At 44.6% G+C, this 25,711-nt stretch overlaps 1 protein-coding gene across 1 annotated transcript in view; it reads left to right on the forward strand.

Annotated features, from left to right (window-relative positions):
* RYR3 (ryanodine receptor 3) overlaps positions 1 to 25,711 on the forward strand; it is a 535,021-nt gene that overhangs the window by 421,111 nt on the left and 88,199 nt on the right. The window contains 14 exon segments of the mRNA XM_058738297.1: positions 731 to 821; positions 2,444 to 2,584; positions 3,814 to 3,977; positions 6,059 to 6,137; positions 10,113 to 10,202; positions 11,190 to 11,336; positions 11,546 to 11,608; positions 13,027 to 13,102; positions 13,222 to 13,341; positions 16,083 to 16,202; positions 16,748 to 16,815; positions 17,752 to 17,873; positions 22,788 to 22,837; positions 23,429 to 23,489. Of these exon segments, the coding sequence (XP_058594280.1) occupies positions 731 to 821; positions 2,444 to 2,584; positions 3,814 to 3,977; positions 6,059 to 6,137; positions 10,113 to 10,202; positions 11,190 to 11,336; positions 11,546 to 11,608; positions 13,027 to 13,102; positions 13,222 to 13,341; positions 16,083 to 16,202; positions 16,748 to 16,815; positions 17,752 to 17,873; positions 22,788 to 22,837; positions 23,429 to 23,489 (1,392 nt within the window).

A 25,711-nucleotide genomic window follows, 5' to 3' on the forward strand; every position in this document is an offset into this window, starting at 1 on the left:
AGTCACACCAGTAGGTGGCCTCAGATTCCACCTATGCACTGGTCAACTCCATCATCCTTTGCAGAGTTCAAGGAGACAGTTGGCCCTTAGAGATGGCTGTAAAAATCAACTGCACCTTCTTTCTATTATATTCTTTGTACATAATCCGTAACTATATTTTGATGGTGCATAGACTCTAGGACATCTTATCACCTGGTGATTAGACTTTACCTTAGGTATCTCACTTCGTTAGCCACACATTCCCCTTTTATATTTTAAATATACAGTTGACCTTTGAACGACACGGGTTTGAATTGTACAGGTCCACTCGTATGTGGATTTTTTTTTCAATTAATACAATACTATAAATATATTTCTCTTATAATTTTGTTAACATTTTCTCTAGCTGCCTTTATTGTAAAAGTACAGTATATAATACATATAACACAAAATACGTGTTAATCAATTGTTTGTGTTACTGGTAAGGCTTCCAGTCAATAGTAGGTTATTAGTAAGGTTTTGGAGGGGGTCAAAAATTATATGCTGGAGGGGTTAGCACCCCTAGCTGCCATGTTGTGAAAGGATCACCTGTACTTACTTTTAAAGTGTGTTATCATTGACCGTGATTTACCCAAGATCTTGTTTTAAGAGCTAATTATTCTGAGGCTTAGCTCTGGTATATGGTGTTTCTTCTTTCTTCCTTCTTTCATCATTTTCTTACCTTTCTATTCTTTCTTATTTCTTACTGCAGTCACTTGAGGCCTTCGATGTTACAGCAACTCTTGCGACGTCTTGTCTTTGATGTGCCGCAGCTCAACGAATACTGCAAAATGCCTCTTAAGGTAAACCTCTTTATTGCTGCAGAAATACAGTCCACGGCACAGAAACTTGCCTTGAAAAACATGAGGGCTTCACAATTGGAGAAAAATATACATTCAATGAGTTTTACTTTTTTGAGGGCTAAAAAGATACAACCCACCCTATCACACCCCTATCTGAATGTCCAGGTTGCAGAGAGTAGATCATTAACTGCTCCAATTTTCTTTAATTGCTTTCCACTGGCTACGTGTTATTTAGCAGAAGTTAATGAGGGGGACTTGGATTGTGCAGTTTCCTGCCTTAATTACGTTTTCAGAATGTATCCAATCTCAAAAAGCTTTGAAGGCCTTGTGATTATTCATTCAAGTACAGAAACTAAATTGTCCTTTTTCTATTCCATACTGTTTTGTGCCTTTTTTTTTTCCTGTTGAACAAACCCTCTTTTGTGTTTGTTTTTAACTCTTACCTGCTTTCCTTTATGAATGTAAAGTAGAAAGAGCCATAGAGCTATTTGTTGTCTCATTCATGATTTTCTCATAAATTACAATAATTTTATCACTGGCACAGGGAGCATCTGGGCCTGGGTGGGAGGGCACCACAATCAACTGCCCACCCAAGAGAAAAATGTTTTTTTAACTTTCACCTATGAGGTACCTGCCGTATTTGCATATTCATTGTGTCGGCAGTGGCTAGCCACACCTGAAAATTCTGCCTGGTGACTTTAACAGAACTTTTCCTTTTTCTCAGAATTTGGCAAAGCCAAGGATTTCCAGAAGCATTTTACTGGGATAAACAGAATTCCCAGAAGCCTTCAGTTCAGTCCTCTGTCTCCATGCCAGGCAGAAAGCAGCTTGTATATTGTCAGAGATTCCACTGCCCTCCAAGGGCTATTCTTCTAATCTTAATCCCAGTAAGCATTTTAGCTGAAAACTATGGTTTTCATAGTCCAACCTGGCATTGCTTCCTCAGCAGGCCTGTACTGCCAGCTGGATTCTGGTCCCTGAGGAAGCAGCATCAGTAGCACTCAGTAAACTCGCTTTTACTTCTTAGACCAGCGGGATTTTTCTTAGAGGGTGTGGATTCCACCTGTTGGGATAGGAACTTTGGCGCTGTGCTTCTGCCCTCTCCTGGCCACATGTGGAACTGTTGTAACATGGCTGGGCCATCAGAAGGCTCAAGAGAAAAGCAAGGAAGCCATGGGCAGTAATCAGTATAGAGAAAATCTTCAGACCCCTCGGGGTGCTCCTCACCATCTCCATATCAGCATCACTCAGAGTCTTCTAGATTTATAAGCAAATGTCTCAGAAGAAATTATTCCCACCTTTGAGTGGCTGCAGTGTTAGATAGCAACTACTTCATTTGAAGCAGAAAGAGTTCCTCTCCATTTTCCAGCAACTGCTGGGGGCACATTAGGAGGCACAAGAGTTAATCAGGTGGATTCAGCTCCGGCTAGAGCTCATTAGGGCAGGAAAGCAGACCATTCTCAGTGGTGTCTGAGGGCCTCTCTGTAGATAACCCAACTGTTTCAACTGTTGGTTTCACTCTCATGTCTGCCCCCTGCTGTTGTGTTCTCCCCTGCATGTTGCGGATGCCTGTGGATCTTCCGTACCCCACCCACTGGTGCAATCCTGTTCAAACCTCCCAGCTTCTGACAAATCACTATGAACAGTGCTGGAAGTATTACTGTCTGCCTTCAGGATGGGGGAGCTACGGGCTAGCTGTGGAGGAGGAATTGCACCTGACGGAGAAGCTCTTCTGGGGGATTTTCGACTCCCTCTCCCATAAGGTAATGGCAGTACTTCTGAACAAAGAGGGAGCACCTTGATAACCAATGAGTAATAAATGCCTGTGAATAATAATAGCTAATGTTTTTAGCCTTTGCCACGTGCTAGGAACAGAGCCAGTTGCTTCCCAAGTGTATATCACACCATCCTTACCCAAGTCTGTGAAACAGGAGCTATGCTAATCATCATTTCACAGACGAGGAAAAGTCTCAGAGCAGTTGAATAACCTGTCAGACTCACAAAGCTAAAACACAGGAGAAGGACTTCCAGAGCAAATTACAAAAATATTTCCTAGTTTCAGTCTTGATGACTTACCCTCCCTGTCATTCCTTTCCTCCTGACATTGTGTGGCCCCTGTTAGCCAGTCTTTACCAAGCTCAGTTGTAGAGGAGAATCCCCAACAGCTGCTCTGATGTTGAGATGTGGGATTTTCAAAAGACCACATACCATTCTGAGGAAGGTTCTTCACAGCCACTTGCTTGAGGAGAAAATTGAGTAAGAGGCCTCTGTACAGTCTGACTGAAAAACAGTTCAAACTGTCAGACTTGCCTCCACTCCCCTTAGCCCAGTTTATTTCGATTTTTGAGGTCGCCATCTTTAAAGGTGGAAAATGAGTAAGTCTGGCTTTCTTACCACAGTCTGAAGCTTGTGGATAGCTCCAGTTGGTGTTCACCTGCACTTAAATTTTATTTATTCCAGTGTTCCTTTGGTCTAGTAGGAGTAGATCAAAAACTGTTCCTAACCCCGTATTATTTGACTGAAATTTCTTCCGGGCCCCGTTCAAGAGAGAACAGATGTGATATTGAGCCGTCTGCTGAGGATACCAACACAAGACCCATATCAGCTCTGCAGAGGGGACTGTCAGAGCTTCTCCTGTCCTCTCCAGTCACAGGTTGGGTCTATAACCATCTGTGGTAGGCAAGTTTATAGACCACCGTAATCCTTAGATATTCTTGCAATTAACTATTTGGGAGATACTGATTTAAACTTTGATTAAAGGATTTTCACCTTAAAGCACATGGTGACTTGAGGGCTTTACGGGTTGTCGTTTGATCTTCCAAGGATCCTTAAGTTTCCACCAGAAAGCATCAAAGGATATAGATGTTTCCCATTTTGGTGAATCTGGACAAATGGAAGCATTTTATTTTTTTCAGCTAATTGACGAGTTGTTCCCTGTGGGCGGCACTAGTTCTCATCTCTGTGCTATCATGGTCTTTGTCTTTCCTCACAGAAGTATGACCCAGACCTTTTCCGAATGGCCCTTCCTTGTCTCAGTGCTATAGCTGGGGCGCTACCACCAGATTACTTAGATACCAGAATCTCAGCCACGTTGGAGAAACAGATCTCAGTGGATGCAGATGGCAACTTTGACCCCAAACCCATCAACACCATGAAGTGAGTCCAGAATCATCTCTAAGCCAGTCGACATTTTGGCCAGTGGCTGGCGTTTCTCTTTCAGAAGGTAGCGAGGATTATGAACTTTTCTTCCTTCTGTCCTGCTAACCCTGCGGATCATTTTCTTTGACACGCTAGAAGTCAAGTTAGGCACTGGGTTTTGTCAGCTTCTGAAGGTCTAATCCGTCCATATCTGATTATGTGCTGTATTATTATATTCTGGGCTTTCCTTTCGGGGGTTGGTTTATTTATTATAAGAGACTAATGCTTTCCACAAATAAATGTCACCCGAGGCATTGTTAAGAACCATGCTGACAAATGATGCAATTAATTTATTAATGAATTTTTTGACAAAAATCGTCATTCTTTGTGAATTAGGCCTCTATAGTTCTAATAGCATTATACATCAAAACAACTCTATAAATAACACTCAGCTGAACTCCAGTAAGGCCTCAGGGTGTGAGTGACAGAACAGGATGGGGTCCTTATTTGAAAGACTGGACCCACTCTTTGCCATGCCAAGGGATGCTGGAATTTTAGAATCACCCTACAATAGTGTCTTTTACTTCCTCCGTCTGGTTCCCCAGCATTCCTCTCTAGCGATGATTAGGCCACAGATAAAATATTGGGCAACATATGCCCAATTTTGTCTTCTGGCAGTTCTTTCCTAGTTTTGATTATGTGTTGTGGGTCATATAGTCTTCATGTCCGGGTGCATTTTAAATGAAGAGCTCTAAAAATGCTTTAGATTGAACAGGGAAATCAAGACATCCTGTAAGAGCCCCTTAGACTTGTGGTTTGCGGCAGTAGCTCCCATAGGAGAGGCATAGCTTGAGCCATTCCTAGGGGCCGTCAGCTTTGATAATGTATAAAATTCACCTTCGGGAAAATTATGTACACATCCTATCACATGGAGCCTTGAGCGAGTGGATGGCAGGAAATAGAATTGAACCTGCTGTAAAAAAGAGGTAAGGGGTGTGATAAAGTACCAAGCTAGAGCCCAAGAGACACAGGTGTTGACTTCGGAGAACTTTACCTTGTGAAAACGTAAACATACTGAAGGAATGACAGATGGTGTAATCACTTGGATGCCTTTATAAACATTTTGAGATATACACTAGCAATTGTTTGCTAGCGATGAGTGGGGTTCCATGTTATCTTGAGAGTTCTGATTTCTTCACATATACCTCTGGCATCAGTATGGTTCTCCAAAAAATATAAGTAACAGGAGCTAGAAGTTAAGCAGAAAAGCACATGATTGCAAGGATACAGGGTTATAATTAAAACCTAGTGCAAAGCTGACCAACCAGGCCTCAGGAAGCACAGGAACCAAGGCAGGGTGACGACATGAACAACCTTCAATGTAGTATCCCCATTAGATGAATCAGCTCAAAGACTTTGCTGCCCTGGCCTCAAACAACTCAAGACTCAAATTCCAGGGAGAGTGAGTCTGATTGGCCTACTCAGATGTCCATTCTTGGTGACTGTTCACATAAGACTCCATGCAATTCAAGACTTGTTCCTCAAAGGAAAATGGGGGTGCTTTTTGTTTGTTTTGTTTTGTTTTTTGTTTTTGTTTTTTACCACTAGATGGGACAGAAGCTGCCAGGCTAACAGAAACAAGTGTCTGCTCTCCTAACCAAATTCTAATATTTAAACATGAGTCTCTGAATCCAAAAAAGTAGACAGTCTTTTGTAACATTTGGTTCTCTGTCTATCCATTTCTGGCATTCCCAGATTGGAGTTGGTGAGGTTACAGGCAGTGTCTTTGGATAAGGGGATTTTCACTGTCTAACCCAGGTCAGATCTGGCACAGGAGCCAATGGAATCTTGAGCAGCTGGAAGGAGGTCACCTGTGCAGCAGAGGCTCCTACAGTGATGTCCTCCAATAAGACCTGGTGTGTGTCTGTGACCCAGCATGGACAGGCCATGAAGTTCACAGCTGGGAATCCAGCTTCAGCCTTGGGTTAGCTGGTCCCTCCCGTCCAACTTCTGCCAGCTGATCGTTGGTTCTGGCCATCTTTTCGGTACATCCAGCTGAAGTGCTTGGGGAGGTTGTAATTTTTTTTTTCTCATTTCAGTTTTTCCTTGCCTGAAAAATGGGAGTACATCGTCACCAAGTACGCGGAGCATTCACATGATAAATGGGCCTGTGACAAGGTAGGGATTATCATCCAACTGACAATTGTCAGGGGGAAAAAAAAAACAGCCCAAGAACATTAAAGGGTCCAATCCTGGAAATCTGCCTGATTTGTCTAAGTGACAGACTGGCCATGCCAAGAGAATTCATTATTTCTGAGCAGCAATTTCCCAGGGATGGTGGAGGTCGGAGAAATAGGCAGCAGCAGTGGCTGGTGCTGCTTTTTGTATTTCTCAGGAAAATGATTGATTCTGGGAGTGTTAACTCTTTTCTAAACATTGCATTTTCTGGAGTTTGCACCGAGCATGTGATTTTGACATAAATGCATAGTATGGGGCAGGAGGCATTCGTGAAATTCTTTCTTTGAATGTAGCATTGGAAAAAGGGAAGTGCAGTTGAAAGCCTTACCCTTGTATTTTGTCGGCAAGCTGCATTTCATTCTATGGAGGACCCGCATCTTCCCATGGTAGGCAGCCGTAGAACTTCCAGACACTCCCTTATTAATAAGCCTGTCCATCTGGTGTTTAAAATTCCTCACCACATGAGGTCAGGCTGCTTAATGAGTTTAATTGCTCTGTCAGCCCTTTAATGCTGGCAGGCAAAGTGGGAGGAATGTGCCAAAGACATCCAGGATTCCTGTGGGCCGCCAGTTGAGGACTGGGGCCATTGCTCAGCTGCGGCTTCGAGCATGTAGCAGTGAACCCGTCTCCCCTGCAGAGCCACAGAAAACCACCTCCGAGCAGTGTGCCCTAGAGAGGGGGCACATTTAGCCGCTCTCTCAGCCTCTGCATTGATCTGGGGTCAGTTTTTTTTCCTTTGATCAGTTTCTGTTTGGGGCTGGTGATAACAACAACCCTCGTAACCATAGAGTGGGCTAATACGTCATGATTTTAGAGCAAAGGTTGGCAAACCTTTTCTGTAAAGAGCCAGATCGAGGGACGTCTGGGTGGCTCAGTCAGTTAAGCATCCAGCTCTGGCTTAGGTCATGATCTCATGGTTCTATGAGTTCAAGCCTCACATTAGGCTCTCTGCTGTCAGAATGAAGCCTGCTTTGGATCCTGTCTCCCTCTCTCTGCCCTTTCCCTGCTTGCACCTGTGCGTTCTCGTTCTCTCCCTCTCCCTCTCCCTCTCTCCCTCTCTCCCTCTCTCTCTCTCTCTCTCTCTCTCTCTCTCTCTCTCTCAAAACTAAATAAACATTAAAAAACTTTTTAAAATAATAAAATAAAGGGCCAGATAGTCAACATTTTAGGTTTTACGGGCCAAGCAGTCCCTGTTACAACTGCTCATCACTTTTGTGGCAACACAAAAGTAGCCAGAGGTAACACATAAATGAAAGAGTGTGTTCCGATAAAACTGTATTTAGCAAGTGGGGTTGGGTGGATTGGCTAAAGGGCTCCAGTTTGCTGACCCTTGCTCTAGAAGGTCTTCACGTATGCCCATTTGGCCAGCCTATGAATTAGGGGAAAGGGACACCTCCATGAATCCAAAGTAGTATCCAATCCATTACTAATCCATGTGGATTTTACCTCCTTAGTCTCTCTTGAATTTGTGTATGTCTGTCTATGCCATGGCTTTAGTCCAAGCTACAGTCATCTTTTGCCCAGATGATGGTGGTAACATCCTAACTAGTCTGCCCACGTGCATTTTCTCCACTCTGTCCTTTACGCTGCTGGCAAGTGCTAGTTTCAGTATGTAAATTTAGTCATATTCTACCGCGGTTTTCCAGTCCAGCCCTCCTCCTTGTTAAAATCCCTTAATAGCCTAACCATTTTTAATACAAAGGCCAAAATCCCAGACATCGCCCAATAGCGGACACTATCTAATCTGGCTTCTGCTGCCATCTCCAGCCTCCTCTCTCCCTTTGCCCTCTGCTCTCCAACCTCATCCCCTCCTTTTAGCGTGTCTGTCTTTCTCTCTCTCTCTCTCTCTCTCTCTCACACACACACACACACACACACACACACACACACACACACACACGCACACTCTACATAAGCCTGAAACCCTTTTCATTCTGAGCCAGGTCCCCATCTGCACCCACACAAACAAACACCAGTTACCAATTCATCCTTCAAATATCCATCCCCATGTGAGTTCTTCCTAGGACACTTCTTTCCCAGATTTCTCAGATAAAGGCCCTCTTAGCATCTTGTTCTTTTCCTTCATGGTTTTCATAGCAGCTTATATATTTATATTAATATTTATATTTATAACAATTAAACAGTTTCACCAGTTATTGACTACATGTTTACTGGTGTGGAATTTGATGAATCTCTCTCTCGGTCTCCCACTGGACTATAAGCACATTTATAAGGAAACATGTTTGCTCACCATTGCCAAGTGGGCATTGATCATCTAACAAAGAAAAGAGCATTTTTCCCCTGCTTTCAAGAACTTCACACTCTTGTGGGATAAAGAAAATAGGCCAGCCATTATACAGGTTGTGGGAATGAGCACAGGGTTAGAGCACATAACCCATAAGGGGAGTCTCTAAGTCAACAGTGGGGGTCCAGGAATGCTTCCTTGAGCTGGTGACATCTCTGCTATATGATAAGGGACAGGTAGTTGTTCAGGCACAGGGTAACAAGTGCAATGCAGTCCATGGGAGCAGCAGATGGGAGCAGAGAAGCAAGAGAGAATCTGGTGGCTTTAAGGAACCATAGTTCAATATGGTGGGATCACAGAGTAGAGCAGATGAAGAAGGGTGAGACATGAGTCTAGAAGGGTCAACAAGATCTCGCCGTAGCTTTAGAGTCCACAAAGAGTTTGGGTATTACCATGATGACAGATCGGGGTCAGAAAATCTTAAAGCAGTAGAGTGCCTTGATCTCGGTGATTTTATAAATATTGCCTGACAGTGGTGTAGAAAATGGAGTCCACAGAGAGGTGGCAAGACTGGAGGCAGGGAGACCACACGGAAGCTATTGTAATACTCCAGGTGAGAGCCAATGGTGGCCTGAACTAAAATACTGGCAGGGAAGCTAGGGAGAGGCAGACAAATGAATATGTCTGGGAAGTTGAACATAATATGAGCTGGTACAGAGAAGAAGGGGGCATCGAGGAAGATTCTCACACTTCTGGCTTGGAAAGTGAGTGTAGCTGGTGCCATTCACTGAGATCCAGGGAACCCAAGAGGAGAGGCCCCCTAGAGGAGTAAAATGCTGGGTTCTGTTTCAGGCATGTGAGAAGGTACCTGTGGACATCCAAATAGAACTTAAATATGTTTGAAAATTAGGGAAGAGATCTGGGCTGCAATCCTGATTTGAGATTAGGCCACCTATGGACCGTGGGCCTGGATTACATCTACCAGGGAGGGTGTACCTTTGAGAAGGGACAGAAACTTGAGAAACATACACATTAATGCATGGGCTGAGGCAGAGCCTGAGAAAGAACATCCAGGAGTCTTTGAACTGTGAGGTTATGACAATTCAGGGGCTCTTACTTTCCTCTGTATCCCCAGTGCCAGGGACAGAGTCTGGCACCTAATGTAGTAGGCATTCAGCTGATGTTTGTTGAATGGATTTTGAAATTCTTAAACTTCTTTGATGCTAGAAGACCTGCCTTGCTACAATTGTTCCCTAGGGTTGGCAGACAAACAATGCAAGTCAGGTCAGCCTCCTCCAAGCAGTGGACAGTGGGACCAGTCCTCAGATGCTTTTAGCCTTGACTTCTTTCCTTGCCTGTGAACATGACACACTGACCTGAGAAGCGTTGTTCTCGGGTCTTTTGAAACATCCTTCTATCTGAAACACAAGCGAGTAAGCAGCGAGGACAGCTGCTGAAACAAGAAGAAATAAAGGGGGCAGAGTTCAAAATCCAGGGGGGCAGAGAGCTTAATGGCCTTAAAGGATCAATTAGACATTTTGGAGGGGAATTTTCAAGCTCTGTCACATCCCATTATTCTATTTGTTCAGTGAAAATAGAAGCTGGGATTTGGGTCATATAGGAGGGCTCTTTGGATGCCAAGGATATTTGAACTGAGAACATTTCTACAGAGTCAGAATGGATGGAAATATGGAATTTCCCTGGATGAAAATGTGAAGACCCATCCACTGATAAGGCCTTTCAAGACATTAACAGAAAAGGTAGGAAACTCGCCTCTGGTAGCACTGAGTGGCCATGCTGATTGTCCTTACTTGAGAATTTTATCAGGTGGTCAGAGGAATTCAGGGCACATTCATTCTCAAGTTTACATAAACTCCTCAGAAACTCACCAGTGGGCAAGACCCTCAAGGACCGATTTCCAGGAGCCCATCCTTACATTCTGTTCTTTGGCCCTGAGCACCCACCGGATGGAGAAGCACTGTTTAGCCCTTGGAGGCTGAGCCAAAATGCATTCATAATTCACTTGCAACAGGACTAGGAAGGGCTTTTGTCAGACTGTTGACGTTGGGGATTTGGGGTTGGGGAAGCATTGAATTGCTGGAGAAAACTAAGGTAGAAATAACTTCCAGTTGTGACAGATGAAGGGAGTAGAGAGAAGGACCCCTAGGGAAGTATGGACAGGTGTCTTTGAGATGATATTATTATTATTATTATTAAATCTGATTCAACTCAATTCCGAATTCCTATCTTGGTATCAATAAGAGTTCTTCGTAAGCTTTCAGCTTTATGTCACACATAAAGGATGGCATATGTATCTCTGTAGGTGTACTGGCCATTTGTAAAATGGTGCAGAGCTCAAGAGAATTCTAAATCTAAGAAACTCTACTTCCCAAGCACAACGGAGAGTTTTGTGCAGATGGATTCCCTCATGTCCCAACTGAAACAGTGACTAGAGCATGAGGAGTCACTCTCCTATTCTTGCTCCTCTTTATCCATAAACTGTGGATAACGTCTGGTACGTTTCCTCCAGAGGCAGGAGACTATAGGGTCTTGCACTTGGAAACTTAGAAAGACTGACAATGACATGTTTCAGGTGAGATGTCGCAGAGGGTGTTTGGACCTAGTGAGAGAGGAGGCTGGAGCCAGCTGCAACCACGTCCACCATGGGGGCAACTTTCCAGGGAGTCAGGCCTGTCATAGTGCAGGGGCGTGCTCTGCAAAGCTCTTCTGCCTGGATTTTCTTCCAGGAGAAGGAAATTTACCGCTGGCCTGCTAGAGAGTCCCTGAAAACCATGCTGGCTGTGGGCTGGTCTGTGGAGAGGACCAAAGAGGGAGAGGCCCTGGTACAACAGCGGGAAAATGAGAAGCTTCGGAGCGTGTCCCAGGCCAGCCAGGTATGACAGCATGCCCGGGGCCGACACTGGGCCAGTGAGGAACCCCCAGAGAATCTGGGAAATCTGTCCCTGGTGTGTCAGGGGCAAAGACTACCAACAGTGAAACCTGGGGATCTTTCGGGGATACATCTTTGGTAGCTGAAGTCAGGATACTGATAAGAGTAAGGAAAATAATGGCAAACCCAGTGATTCTGCCTTTGCTTTCCCAGGGCAACAGCTACAGTCCTGCTCCCCTGGACCTCTCCAACGTTGTGCTCTCCAGGGAGCTCCAGGTCAGTGTTGGTGTTTCCAGAACAGTTTGCTTTCTAAAGCCCCCAAGTGCAGGACATATTACCCTCCAAAGAGTTTTGTTCAAAAGGAATGAGGAGGCACCTGGGTGGCTCAGTTGGTTGAGCATCCAACTCTTGATTTCGGCTCGGGTCATGATCTCATGGTTCGTGAGACCGAGCCCCACATCAGGCTCTCTGCTGACGGCATGGAGCCTCCTTTGGATTCTCTCTCTCCTTCTGTCTCTGCTTCTCCCTTGCTTGTGCTCTCTATCTCAAAATAAATAAATAAACTTAAAAAGAATCTTTAAAAAAAAAATAATGACCCTAGGGAGAGAAGGGCTCTTTAAAAAATTAAAATAAATGAAAAAGGAGTGAGGAGAGGGGAGAAAGCCTAGAACATGTCACCACTGAAATATCAGAATTGAAAAGAACCAGACTGGGCAAGGGCCACAGGGCAAGTCTCGGGTAGAATAAACCGGTTATCTAAGCAGGCCAGGCTTTGTACTTCTTCCAGGGCCATCATCACAGGTAATGACTCACTAAAAGGAGGAAGAAACTGCAAATTACTGTATCAACACACAGAACTAACAGCTAGGAGGAAAAAAAACTTGGAACAAAACTAATAAGAGCTAGGAGAAAGCCCGTGGAGCAGCCCCCACTGGGGTGAGGGTGACTTCCTGGTCCCAGCAGGTGCCGACAGCTGCAAGGGAACTTGCATATCTCATGTCCTGTGGAAGATTCACTTGAGTGCCCCGTGTTGGTGCAGAATTCAGGGGCGTACAACCAAGAGGATGAAATTAAAAGCCCCAAGCTGCCTCCTCCCATCCCTCCCCTCCCGCATACATCGGTGGCCAGGATTGGCCCCAACCCAGGGCAGATACTCCCCAGACAGTCCGTCAGACCAGCCCTTTGGACCTTAGAGAAAGTGTCTTTCCAATGTACACCCTTGATTCCAGGTCACTATTTTCTGAGCCTTAGAAAGATGAACTCTCTTTGAACAATTGTATTTGCAGCCATTTCTCTAAGATGTGATTATTTTTAGCCTGCTAAGGTAAGGGTTTTGGGGGGATACTGACACCCACTGCCATCTCCCTGTTTCAGGTCAGGAGTAAAATGTTCAAGTCCTGCCAGAATGCAATTTCAGATGGAAATGTGTGTGTCTCATAAATGCATCAGACTGCCAGGATAATAAGTTATAAGGGAAGGACAGAATTAGAAGCTGTTTTCTGTATGGAGGGGAAGCTATAAAAACTAAGGAGGTGCATAAACACAGACTAATTAATGATGGGAGACACTTCGCGATGTGCTGTTAGCATTTGGTGGTGCTCAGTTCCCGAGGCTGCCTGAAACAGCCCAACAGATATGGACCCATTTTTCTTCTTTGCTTTTGCTCTGACTGTTGTCTCTTTGGTGGGACACAGGGAATGGTGGAGGTCGTGGCCGAGAACTATCACAACATCTGGGCCAAGAAGAAGAAGCTGGAGCTGGAGAGCAAAGGTGAGCCAGGTTCCCGGTGCCCCCTGCAGGAGGGGAGCCGGGGGTGCGGCAGGTACATTTTCCCAGAAGTGCAAAGGAAGGGCCAAAGAGTTGGTCATCTCTCACTTTCTTGTCCCCAGGTGGCGGCAGTCACCCTCTGTTGGTACCATATGACACCTTGACAGCCAAGGAGAAGTTCAGGGACCGAGAAAAGGCACAGGACCTGTTTAAATTCCTCCAGGTGAACGGCATCGTTGTTTCTAGGTAAGTCATCTTCCAGGTGATGTTAGGGGGGCAGGGAGGACTTGTGGACGTGGTCTCTCCTTCCCCAGGTATTTAATCGCCTGTCTGCAAAATAGACGGGAGACAGGATAATGGTCAGTATTCTGAAATGAGAAAACTTTTATTGGGGAGCATGAAGCCATCTTTTCTGACCTAAACAGGACCAGTCAATATCAATTTTTAAAGCTCAGTTATAGCAAAGAATCATGACAAATTATACATGTACACCTTAAACATTTAATTTGAAATTGAAACATATAAACATGCATTCATTCACAAATCTTGTGCTATAGGCCCCTGAAGCTTCTCTTTGTATATTGTTTTATCGATTGACCTTCTAAAGCATATCCATAGGTCGTCAGACCTTTGGGACTTGGGCTTCTTTGCAGAACGGCAAGAATTACGGCATATACAAAACCATAGAAGTGCAGTATCTTCTAGATTTTTAAAAATGTCTATTTTGGGGAGAGAGAGCGTGTGCACACACAAGCTGGAGAGGGGCAGAGAGAGCAAGAGAGAGAGAGAAAGGGACAGAGACAAAGAATCCCAAGCAGGCTGTCGGCGCAGAGCCCAACGCAGGGTTCGAACTCCTGAACCGTGAGATCATGACCTGAGACAAAATCAAGGGTCAGACACTTACCCGACTGAGCCACCCAGGTGCCCCCTTATAGATTTTTTTTTCAATTTCCTCTCTTGTCTTCTACAGCTAGTTATCTCGCTCATACCTATTTCAGAAACGTATTTGGAAACACAGTTTCATGTCTTTGCAAAATGTGCAGCCTAGTTCTCACAGAATCAGCAATTGTCTTCAAATTTCTATTTTGTTTTTGTTTTAGACAATATTTGATTAAATTACATAAGAGCAATAGTGAGCAAAATGGACATAAACAGTCTTTGAACACAGAGAACAGATTCTTTGAAGACACAGCACCACTGAGGAGACTGAATGCATCAAGATTTCCTGAGTTTTTATCGCAAACTTGTGCTTGTCAGAATGATCTAGATGAGGATTATATATGAATAGGGTCTTAGCTGCTTGAACCTAGAATCTGTTTCCTCACTGGTCAGATGTCACTGGTGGGCTTTGCTCCTTAAGTCATGCTCGCTGAGTCCCTTGAAGAGAGACAAAACAAGCCAGGGTTCCTATCTGATATAGCCATTCCTTCTGAAAGAAACGTTTGCTGAGCCAACTGCTGTTTCTTGTTTTAGTCTCCTACAGAATTTTGCCACAGAGTGGCCAAAAAAAAGAATAATAAATAAAATAAAAAATAAAAACCCATACAAATATTTCTCTCGTAGCGCCTGTGAAAAAATAGCAAAACTTATTTGCCATATTGTGAAGCAGGAAAGGTCAGACAGCAGGAGACCACCTCTGGGGAAGCATTTGGGAAACGCTCCCTTCGTCATTTTAATCCTCTTCTTAACACCCAGAGGAACATGCACTGTGGTTTGCTGATAAATAACTTGCTTACAGAAATGAAAAATTCCTCTTTACCAGAACTAAAAAGGAAATCAAGGAAATAAGGGGGGAAATGAAAAGGATGGTTGAACTCAGCAGACATAGCCTAGTAGCTGTTTACCATGCGCCAGCCCCTATGGAGGGCACTTGGGTGTGCAGGCAAGGAAGCCAGAGCCCCGTCAGTAAGGAGAACTCGTTTCCTGCTATCCGTATCTCTGACCTGCTCCATCCTCAGCTTCCCCATCACGCCACGGCAGCCCATTCTTCCTGGTGCTCAAGCCAAAAGCCTTGACTCCTCTTTTTCCCCCAACCCACATCCAGTCCTTCAGGACATCCTGATAGTTCTGCTTTAAACGATATCCAGAATGTGACCATTCTCACCCCTTCCATGCTGTTACCATCATTCCTGTAAGTGCCTCCTATCCAGGCACCTGCTTCAACCCTTGCCCCCCACCATCAGTTTTAAACCTAGCAATTAAAGTAATTTGTAATGTAAGTCATTCCTCTATCCAGAACTTTCAGTAGCTTCCCATCTCAGAGCTAAAGCAAAATTCTAAGGATGGCCCGTAGGGCCCTAATAATTTATTAACCACCTCCTGTTTCTCTGCTTGCCTGCTCACATCCATTCCATCCACACTAGCATCTGCCATATTCCTTCAGCTCGGCATGCATGTTCCTGCCTCAGGACCTTTGCACCACCAGTCCGTATGCCTGGAAAACTCCTTCCCCAGATGTCCATATGGCTCACCTCCTCACCTCCTTCAAGCCTTTACCCCAGTGTCATCTCCCAATGAAACCAGCACTGATGGCCCCATGTAACACTACAGTCTGCTTGCTCCCCACCTTGGGCCTTTTCATACTGCTTTAATCTTTCTTTTTTCACAAAACTTACTAGCTTCTAGCATTCCACGTAATTTATATTTTGTGCTATATATTATTTGTGTCCATTTACAGCTAGTCTGTATGTTCCATGGAGGCAGGGATCTTGTTTGCTTCTCCGATTTATCCCCAGCTCGATATTTGTTGAATGAATGATAAAGATATTTTGAAAAATCTTTTCAGACGTTAACACAGTGCAGGTATTGGGTGCTCAAAAACTCAGGTTCCAAGTGCAAGGGGAATCAGTCAAATGACAAAGCAGGTCACTAGGCCAGAATAACCATTAACGTTTGGAAAGTAAAGTCAACACAGATAGGATTGCTGATGCTCCGAAGTCACATAGTCATCTCTGTTACTTCCTGGGATTTACCCATTTCCAACCTAGAGGTATGAAGGATATGGAGCTGGATGCCTCCTCCATGGAAAAGAGGTTTGCCTATAAATTTTTGAAGAAGATCCTGAAATATGTTGATTCCGCCCAAGAGTTTATTGCCCATTTGGGTAAGTATCATTGTGAAATATCCCCCAAATGTGTGCTTCCCTTAATATTTCATAATCTCAAAAAGAATGTGGTATTCCTTTATCAAGGGATGATGCTTTCATACTGTAGCTGTTGGTAATTCATTGAGACATCATAGGTTTTGGGGGGGAAACGGTGGCTGAGATTTTTGTCCCCCTCTTTAAAAAAAATCTGTTTCATCCTTGGTTTCAGGGTTTGAGCCACTTGTCATTTTTTTCATATAATTCATCCTATTTTAACTTTTCCATTATTTTGCTTTGTGACTGTGGGCATATGACTCAACCTCTCTGAAGCTGCTTTCTCATCAACAAAGTAGAGGAAAGGGCACTAAAACAGCTTAGAGAACTGACAGAAGAAACACCTAGCCAACACAGCTATAAAGTACTTTGTAAAATACGAGATATTTTGTAAAAATGAAATGGCCTTTCCATGACCCTGAGGAAAGTTGCTCTGTTTCTAAAATGCTGTGGTTGTTTTTGTGTTTGTTTTAACTATGGCCAACTTTGTGTTACTTTTGTCTTTGCAGAAGCCATTGTCAGCAGTGGGAAAACTGAAAAGTCTCCCCATGACCAGGAGATCAAATTCTTTGCCAAAGTAAGTGATTCCCTGCATTTAACCAAATTACTGTCTTCTTAGAATCTGTACAATGTAGGGTGTCCGCTAAGCTAATCTAACAAAGATAGGCAAAACTCCATTGGCTTTGATGAGCTGGACATGTGTTTCTCTGTTGTGGAACAGTCCGGGGGCAGGTAGGTCGACTGAGGTGGTAGGAAGCCTGGTCTTCTCCATGCCATCATCCAGGGACTCTGGTACTGTCCTCTCCTGGTGCCCCACCATCACCTCAAGTGTGATGTACGTCAATGGGGTCCAGATGGGCTCACCTATGTCACATCGGTGGGAAAGGGGAGGACAGGCCCCTTCTCTCTTAAAGATCTGTCCCATTGACTAGAACTCAGCTGTTCTAGCTTCACCCAGCCACCATGGAATCTGGGTGATGCATTCTGTAGCTGGGCGACCCCATGCCCACCTAAAACATGGGGGTTTCTATTGCTAAAAGAAGAGAAGGATGAATTTGGGAACCAGTGATGAGCAGTCTCTTCCAAACAACCCTACTCAGAGGGCTGAATGCACATGAGGCCTTGGGATAACTGTGCCCGAGAAACAGAGACATAAAGGCTCAAGGCTGAAAGTGGTAGGCCCTTCCCCAAGTGTCCCTGTTGGATGCCGTGCCCAAGAAGTACCATGACCCACCAGACTATCCTGAAAATACTGGCTCAGGGCCATATGCATATTTCTCTGGACCCTCAGTCAGTCAGTGACCTTCTCCATTCCCATATCCCCAAGGCCTCTGGTTTGAGGTGTACAAGAGGAAAATGGGTTGGAAACTGCAATTCACCGGGTAGAGATTCCTGGAAATTCCAGGACCTGTGTTCAGAGGCTTTTTGCTCCCTGAAAATGAACTTTTTCAAAGGAACTGAAGGAGGGGCTTTGATGAACTTTCTAAAAGTTCATTTATGGTGGATTTTCCAGGTTCTCCTCCCGCTGGTTGACCAGTACTTCACCAATCACCGCCTCTACTTCCTGTCATCCCCTCTAAAACCCCTCAGCAGCAGTGGCTATGCCTCCCATAAGGAGAAAGAAATGGTGGCCAGGTGAGTCTACAAATGACAAGGTCATGGTGCTGACATGACCTATGTAAAACCCCAGATTCCTGGAGACTAAATGGCGAATCCTTCGGAGAAATGAACTGTGATCTGATGATTGGTAGCACAGAGGTTTTGGTTATCCTCCTGGTTTTGAAAGTAATTATATTCATACTTATCTGTGTATTATTTTGGCAACCAAGAGAAACGCACTGTTTGGATGTATCAGTAGGGCTTGGGAAAATTTTATATACTCAGATCAACTTTTATCCTGAAATAACATTTAGAAAAAGGCAAAGTCAATTCTGAAGCTTGGACAAGCAAACACACAACGTTGAGAAGAAACAAGATTAATGCTGGCTTCCATCCCATTCTTACAGGCTTTTTAAGTTTAAATTTGTTTTAAAGAATCAGATCTTACAAGTCTTATTGTGGATGATCTGATATTTGAAATCTAGAGCAACATAATTCAATTTAAATTCCTAATAGGAAAAAAAAAATGCATCTGGAACACCAGCCTTCGTCCTCATTCCGCTAGGCATAACGTGTGGATACCTCAAGGGAGAGGAGAGCAAAGGGAGTGCTTTATGAGCAGGCTAAAAGATGAATTCTACCGTGCCTCCGGTTTTCTCCATATGTGATTTAGGATGACAAGGAATGGGTTAGACTTCTAAACGGCAGAGAGTTAAGAACTGTAACGGAAGCAGTCAACTCTTTCCCTAGCAGCCATTGATGGTGAACAGCATACAATATACTTTAGAAAGGCCCAGCTGTTAAATACCATCATCCTTGTGAGGATATTCAACCTTAGGAATTAGCTAACATTTATTAAACACAAGGCTAAGCAGTGAGATCATTTTTCATACTTACACAAATGGGCTATAACTCTTGCAAATATCATTGTGAAACCTCACAGTGTTCTAAGAACTGCCTGTATATGCTCTCCAATTTGTAGATAGGGACTCTGAGGTTTGGTCAGGTTCACGCTGGTGCCTGAAGTGACCCAGGGAGTAAGTGAGGGCAAGAATGAGAGTCGTCTCTATCCACGTTGAGTGCCATTTTTTCTGCACAGTCATTACTTAATTTCACTTAGTAAGAAAGGAGGAGCCCACGCTCTCAAAATGAGATACCCGTAGCGTCAGTTACCGACCAAAGACTTCCTAAATAGTTTCAGGATTAGCTGGTGTATTTTGTAAGAAGGTAGAGAAATGAGAGGCAGAGTGAGATACTCTGATAATCCAACAGAGGGCAGGTGTGTCTGTCTTCTTCATCTATTTTTGTTAGATTATTAATTCATGGAAATGTAACATTTGTTCAGCCAGGCACCATTTGTCATGGCTGGAATGCAACCTGGATCTGATCAGCCTCGCAAACAGCTTCCAAATCCATCGTGTGCTCGCTCCCCTCCCACAGAAGCGCTTGTGTCTGCACCAAATGCTTTCCACCTCCAGACCCCTCGTGTCCGCATCCTTCACCTCTGCCTCACCTCTTCTGCATCTGGTGCCCTCCGCCAGTGCTACCACACTCTCTCCCTGTGGTCCCTCTAATTTATCACTTGCAAATTCTGAGATGGGCAAGCACCTGGGGACTCTGGCCCCTCATAACACTGGCCTAAGGACTTCTACTTAAATTATGGGCCCCCTAGGGGACAAGAGGGAGCCTTTGAAAACTTAACTGGCCTTGGTATGCCTGGGCAAGTGCTTCTGACAGCCAGGGGAGCCAGGTTAGTATTAGGATCAAACGACCTAACCGTCTGGTTTAGTTTGAAAAATGTTGTTTTGGGGCACCTGGGTGGCTCAGTCAATTAAGCGGCCAACTCTTGATTTCAGCTCAGGTCATGATCTCACGGGTTCGTGAGTTCAAAGCCTGTGCTGACAGCCTGCTTGGAATTCTGGCTCTCTGCCCCTCCCCAGCTCGTGCACATAGGTGCACACGTGCGTGCGAGCTCGCTCTGTCTCTCTAAAAATGCACTTTTTAAAAATAATGTTACTTCGTACTGAGCATGCGTCCACTTTGAAGCATTTCACCAGAAATATCTGAGTTTATCAGCCCCTAATTCTAATTCTAAAAAGTAAGAGGATCTTGTGATAACTGTCTACTTACAGGTGAGAAAAGTGATGCCCAGAGCAGCTAAGTGGCTTCACCAGGACAGCCCAGCTAGTCAGAGTAGAGCCACGGCACTCATGTTCCTCCAGGCTATCCCCCTCCCCCAACTCCATGATTTTTTTTTTTTTTTATCAAATACATATGTCTTTTAAAAATGGACACAATGAGGGGAGCCTGGGTGGCTCAGGTGCTTAAGCATCAGCCTTCGGCTCAGGTCATGATCTCACAGTTTGTGTGTGTGAGCCCCATGCTGGGCTCTATGCTGCCAGCTCAGAGCCTGGAGCCTCCTTCAGATTCTGTGTCTGCCTGCCCCTCTCTCTCTCAAAAATAAATAAACATTAAAATTTTTTTTAAATGGGCACAATGAGGGGTGCCTGAGTGGCTCAGTCAGTTGAGTGCCCGGCACTTAGTTTCAGCTCAGATCATGATCTGATGGTTCCTGAGTTTGAACCTCGGGTCAGGCTTTCTGCTGTCCACACAGAGTCTGCTTGGGATTCTCTGTCTCCCTCTCTCTCTCTGCTTCTCCCTCTCTTGCACACGTGTGCCCTCTCTCTCTCTCTCTCAAAAATAAACATTAAATTTATTTTTAAGTGGACACAGTGAGGGGCACTTGGGTGTCTCTGTCTATTAAGCATCAGGCTCTTGATTTCAGCTCAGGTCATTATCTCATGGTTGGTGAGACCGAGCCCCACATCTGTACTGACAGCATGGAGCCTGCTTCGGAATCTCTGGCTCTCCCTCTCTCTCTTCTCTCTCTCTCTCTCTCTCTCTCTCTCTCTCTCTCTCAAAAATAAACTTTTTTTTAAAAAAAGTACACACGATGAGAAACACAAAAAAGCAGTCCGTTATTTAATTTCATATTAGCAGTCTGTCAGATTTCTATTAACTTACTCTGAGTTCTCTGAAGCACTAGGCCAGGGTTTCCAAATTATTCCCACTGCAAAAACAGATGACTAACCACAGGGCAACTTTGGCTGCAATTTTCTAGTCAACAGCCCAGTAGACTCAGGGCATTAATTGAAAGCCACTTAAAAGTGAGCAAGTCTGTGTTATTTTTTTTTTAAGTTTTTATTTAAATTCCAGTTAGTGAACATATGTGATTCAGCACTTCAGTACATAAAGGCGAGCAAGTTTTGATCTCCACCAACACTCAGGATGTGTTTCTTCTCAGTTTGAGCTGTCCCCGAAAAGACTTCTGCCCCTGTTGTGGGTCAGAGAGCCCGTGACAAGCTATGAGTGAGAGGTTGGGAAGGACTTCAGCTCAATCTCGCCTTGGAAGCCCTTGGCCTGTATCAGGTGTTTTTATTCTAACTTCCCTTTTCTGTTCCACCAGCAAGGACTGCTTTCTCAAGGGACTACAAAGTTCTTGTCTAGCTGTGCCACTGTCACATAGTGTCAGAGTTCTGAGCATTCTCTCCCCAAGAATTACTGGCAGTTCAGGCCAAATTACGGCCGTAGTGGGCAAGGGTCCATCCATGGCATATTCACATACGTTTATGGAGCTCTTTTCTAACTGCACAGGGCTCTCTGCTAGATACCATGGAAAGTAAAATGATAAGATACAGCTGGACCTCCAAGGGGTTCTGGGGTAGAAAAGATGGGTGAAAGGGTGGAGTAGGGTCAGAAAGCACAAAAGCATAGCAGATGGGCTTTCCTAACTTCCCGGGGCACAGTGAGGACAGCTACTCGGTCAGGCCCACAGACTGATAGGAAATGACACAGGAAAGCAATATCCTAAAATGTTTTTAGTCAACATCATATCCCCCTGTGCCTGAACCATTAATTTTCTTCTGTTCCCACCTTCTTCCCCACCTCCCAACTAAAGCCTCACACCCCCAGAGAAGGCTGCAAAATGGTTTGCAATCCATTGCAACAGTGGGAAAAGCATGATCCCTTTCAGAACCCTCATTTACTCCTGGATGTCCTACAAATGGATGTTTCAGCACATGGGACTGTATAGCAAGAGGTTGTTGGCAGTAACCTTGTTACTGCAAAATAATCTAGTTGTTGCAGATTATTTTCTTTGGGGTGGGGGCTGCCTCCAAGATGCCTTCATGACTGTCCCACAAGACAGTGGGAAGCATACATTTTTCTTTTTTTTATATATAATTTATTGTCAAATTGGTTTCCATACAACACCCAGTGCTCATCCCAACAAGTGCCCTCCTCAATTCCCATCACCCACTTTTCCCTCTCCCCCACCCCCCATCAATCCTCAGTTTGTTCTCGGTATTTAAGAGTCTCTTATGGTTTGCCTCCTTCCCTCCCTGTAACTTTTTTCCCCCTTCCCCTCCCCCATGGTCTTCTGTTGAGTTTCTCAGGACCCACATATGAGTGAAAATATATGGTATCTGTCTTTTTCTGCCTGACTTATTTCACTTAGCATAACACTCTACCCTATGATCCACCAATAGCACTGCTAGGAATTTACCCAAAGGATACAGGAGTGCTGATGCACAGGGGCACTTGTACCCCAATGTTTATAGCAGCACTTTCAACAATAGCCAAATTATGGAAAGAGCCTAAATGTCCATCAACTGACGAATGGATAAAGAAGATGTGGTTTACATGTACAATGGAATACTATTTGGCAACGAGAAAGAATGAAATCTGGCCATTTGCAGCAACATGGGTGGAACTGGGAAGCATATGTTTTTCTAATGTGGTCCAGAGGATCCTTTGAGAGGAACACAGTGCATCTTGCTCAAGGGTCATTCTGTGCTCTTTGTTTTAAAGTGTGGGGGCCTGGGGTAGGGAGGGTACAAGTAAGACCTTGGATTTCTTTGCCTTTCCTACTCGCCTTCTTTTCTGCTTCAGCCTGTTCTGCAAACTCGCTGCTCTTGTTCGACACAGGATTTCCCTCTTTGGTAAGTGAAGAGGAGTATTTCTCAAAGCCTCACTCCTCCCTGTAATTATCCTTCACTTGCATTTTGCCCTTATTTCTGGTGCCTACAGACAACCTGAGCCTTAGGACTAAGGTGTCACCTAAATTTGCCATAGAAAATTGATCTGAAGTATGATAAATGACCTCTGTACCCCTACAACAGCTCAAATTTTCCACACCGATGAATGTTTTAAGCTCTGCCTCTAACATCCATCAAACAGTGTATGTGTCAGGCCAAAGATAAATGCATTGTCCCAGCACATAGGTCTGGCACTCTTAGTGTTGATGGTTAATTATGCCGGGATGTGGTTTGTGCATATGAGAAGATTGCATTTAAAAGATAGGCTGGGGGCACCTGTGTAGCTCAGTAGGTTGAGCGTCTGACTTTGGCTCAGGTCATGATCTCATGGTTCGTGAGTTCGAGCCGTGCATCGGGCTCACTGCTGTCAGCACAGAGCCCGCTTTGGATCCTCTGCCCCTCTCCTGCTTATGCTCTCCCCCAAAATAAATAAACATTAAAAAAAAGACAGGCTGAAGGGTTTGGGGAGTCACCAGTGATATTTTTTTGTTCTAGGAAGTGATTCTACTACAATGGTGAGCTGTCTTCACATCTTAGCTCAGACACTTGACACAAGGTAAGTCTGCCCAGTTTTTTCCAGTAGTTTCTCAAGACTCCCTCTGTGACCCTCTCTTCTCACTTATTGTACAGAAGAGGAGATGTGCCACAGCTCTGCAGGAGCTGGGGAGAGGGAGGGGAGACAGGGAAGAGATGAATCTTCACCTGACATTAGCACTCTCCATCTTTCAGTTCACATGATGGAGGGCCACTGTCAGGGTGTGTACCGCACGCTAAAAGCTGAGCATTTGATCAATTCTTGTCTTCTCTTCCTGAGAAGTTCATCTTTCAGAAGATAAAGTATATAATATAGCAAAGTGCCGCTTTATACCTCATTATCCACAAAAAGGGAAGAGCTGCCTGATAGGTGGTGAGGCCACAAGCATCCTGGGAGAAGGGAACCATAACACTCTGAATCCAAAGCAGCCAAGCAGGGGAATGCAGGGGATGTGTGATAAAAAGATCAGAGGCAAAGACAGGTTTAAACCCATGACCTGAGGGTCTTGCAGGAAAGATGGCTGAAAGGGAAAGGAAATTTTAACAAACGTACATGTTAAGTTCTGGTAATATAAACATAAATGATCTAGCGGCGTCTGGGTGGCTCAGTCGGTTAAGCATCTGACTTGGGCTCAGGTCATGATCTCAGTCTGTGAGTTCGAGCCCCATGTCGGGCTCTGTACTGACAGCATGGAGGCTGGAGCCTGCTTCCGATTCTGTGTCTCCCTCTCTCTGCCCCTCCCCCGCTCATGCTCTGTCTCTCTCTCAAAAGTAAAACATTAAAAAAATTTTTTAAACATAAATGATCTGATGAGATGAAAATGAGAAGTAGTGGGAAAGACAGGGAACTTTCTTGAACACACTCTTTGAGTAGAGCCATTGTCAAAGTTGGGAGGATGACGCACTTCCCAAAACGATATGAGGAAGAGAGAAACCAAGAGAGTTGCCACAAGATGAAAATCTACTACAAACTAAGACTGGTTATCAAAAAAACGTTAAGCTGGGGCGCCTGGGTAGCTCAGTCGGTTGGGCGTCCGAATTCGGCTCAGGTCATGATCTCGCGGTCCGTGAGTTCGAGCCCCGCATCGGGCTCTGGGCTGACAGCTCAGAGCCTAGAGCCTGTTTCGGATTCTGTGTCTCCCTCTCTCTCTGACCCTCCCCCATTCATGCTCTGTCTCTCTCTGTCTCAAAAATAAATAAAACGTTAAAAAAATTAAAAAAAAAACGTTAAGCATAATTAAAAGAGATTTTAGGGGTCTAAATCCTAGAAACAAACATGGAGGTATTAGGACAGTGCAAGTTTGCAGATCAGACCAAGGCACCCCAGGGGACTCAAATTCTGTGCACCTGAGATGAGGAATCTTAATTTCCAGAAGCTTGTGGACTGCCTTTGGGAGAGTACCCCCCCCCCCTTTTTCTCAATGCAGGTCAGCGTGTTTGATAATCATTCCTGACAAAAACCCAAGACTAGAAAGTTAGAAAGATAGCTCGTTAATCCTTACAGTGCAGGGGCAAGACTCACTTACCTCATTTCTTTCTTCTTCTTTTTCTGGTTAGCGGTGGGGGAGCGGGGGGCTAGGACAGATGATGATCTTGAAAATTCTGGAGATAAAAAGCATCTGTCCTTGAAGCAAGCCTGTCATAATCTTGTGAATAAGATGCTGAAATACGGAGGGGCACCTGGGTGGCTCAGTCGCTTAAGCATCCAACTTCAGCTCAGGTTATGATCTCACAGTTGTAGGTTCAGGTCCCATGTCGGACTCTGTGCTGACAGCTCAGAGCCTGGAGCTTGCTTCAGATTCTGTGTCTCCCTCTCTCTCTCTCTCTGCCTGTCCTCCACTCATGCTCTGTCTCTCTCCCTCTGAAAAATTGGGAAGCATTTTGCTCACTGTCATGCCCAAGTATTAACAGGACAGGAGCAGGATAATCGATGCCAAAGGAGATGGTGACACCCTTTCTACTGTAGTTGCTGTCATAACCTTGACGTCCTTAAGCTAATGGCCATTTGCGTCTGTGTCCCCAAACAGCTCCTGGTACAACCATTTTCTCCTGTTCGCTTCTGGGGTGACGTAGTGCAGGATTCTACAAATAAGGTGTCGCTGTCCAAGTGCACTGTACCGGCATAGAGAACACTGCTTTGTTTTCCACAATTGTAGAGAAAACTAGGGGGAACTTTATTTTTCAATAAACTTTTGTTGTGTGGGAAACAAAAAATGTCCTTCTCCAAGCTAGGACATCCCTGCT

Source organism: Neofelis nebulosa, chromosome 7, assembly GCF_028018385.1.
Source record: "Neofelis nebulosa isolate mNeoNeb1 chromosome 7, mNeoNeb1.pri, whole genome shotgun sequence".
In the NCBI taxonomy this organism is placed as follows: Eukaryota; Metazoa; Chordata; class Mammalia; order Carnivora; family Felidae; genus Neofelis; species Neofelis nebulosa.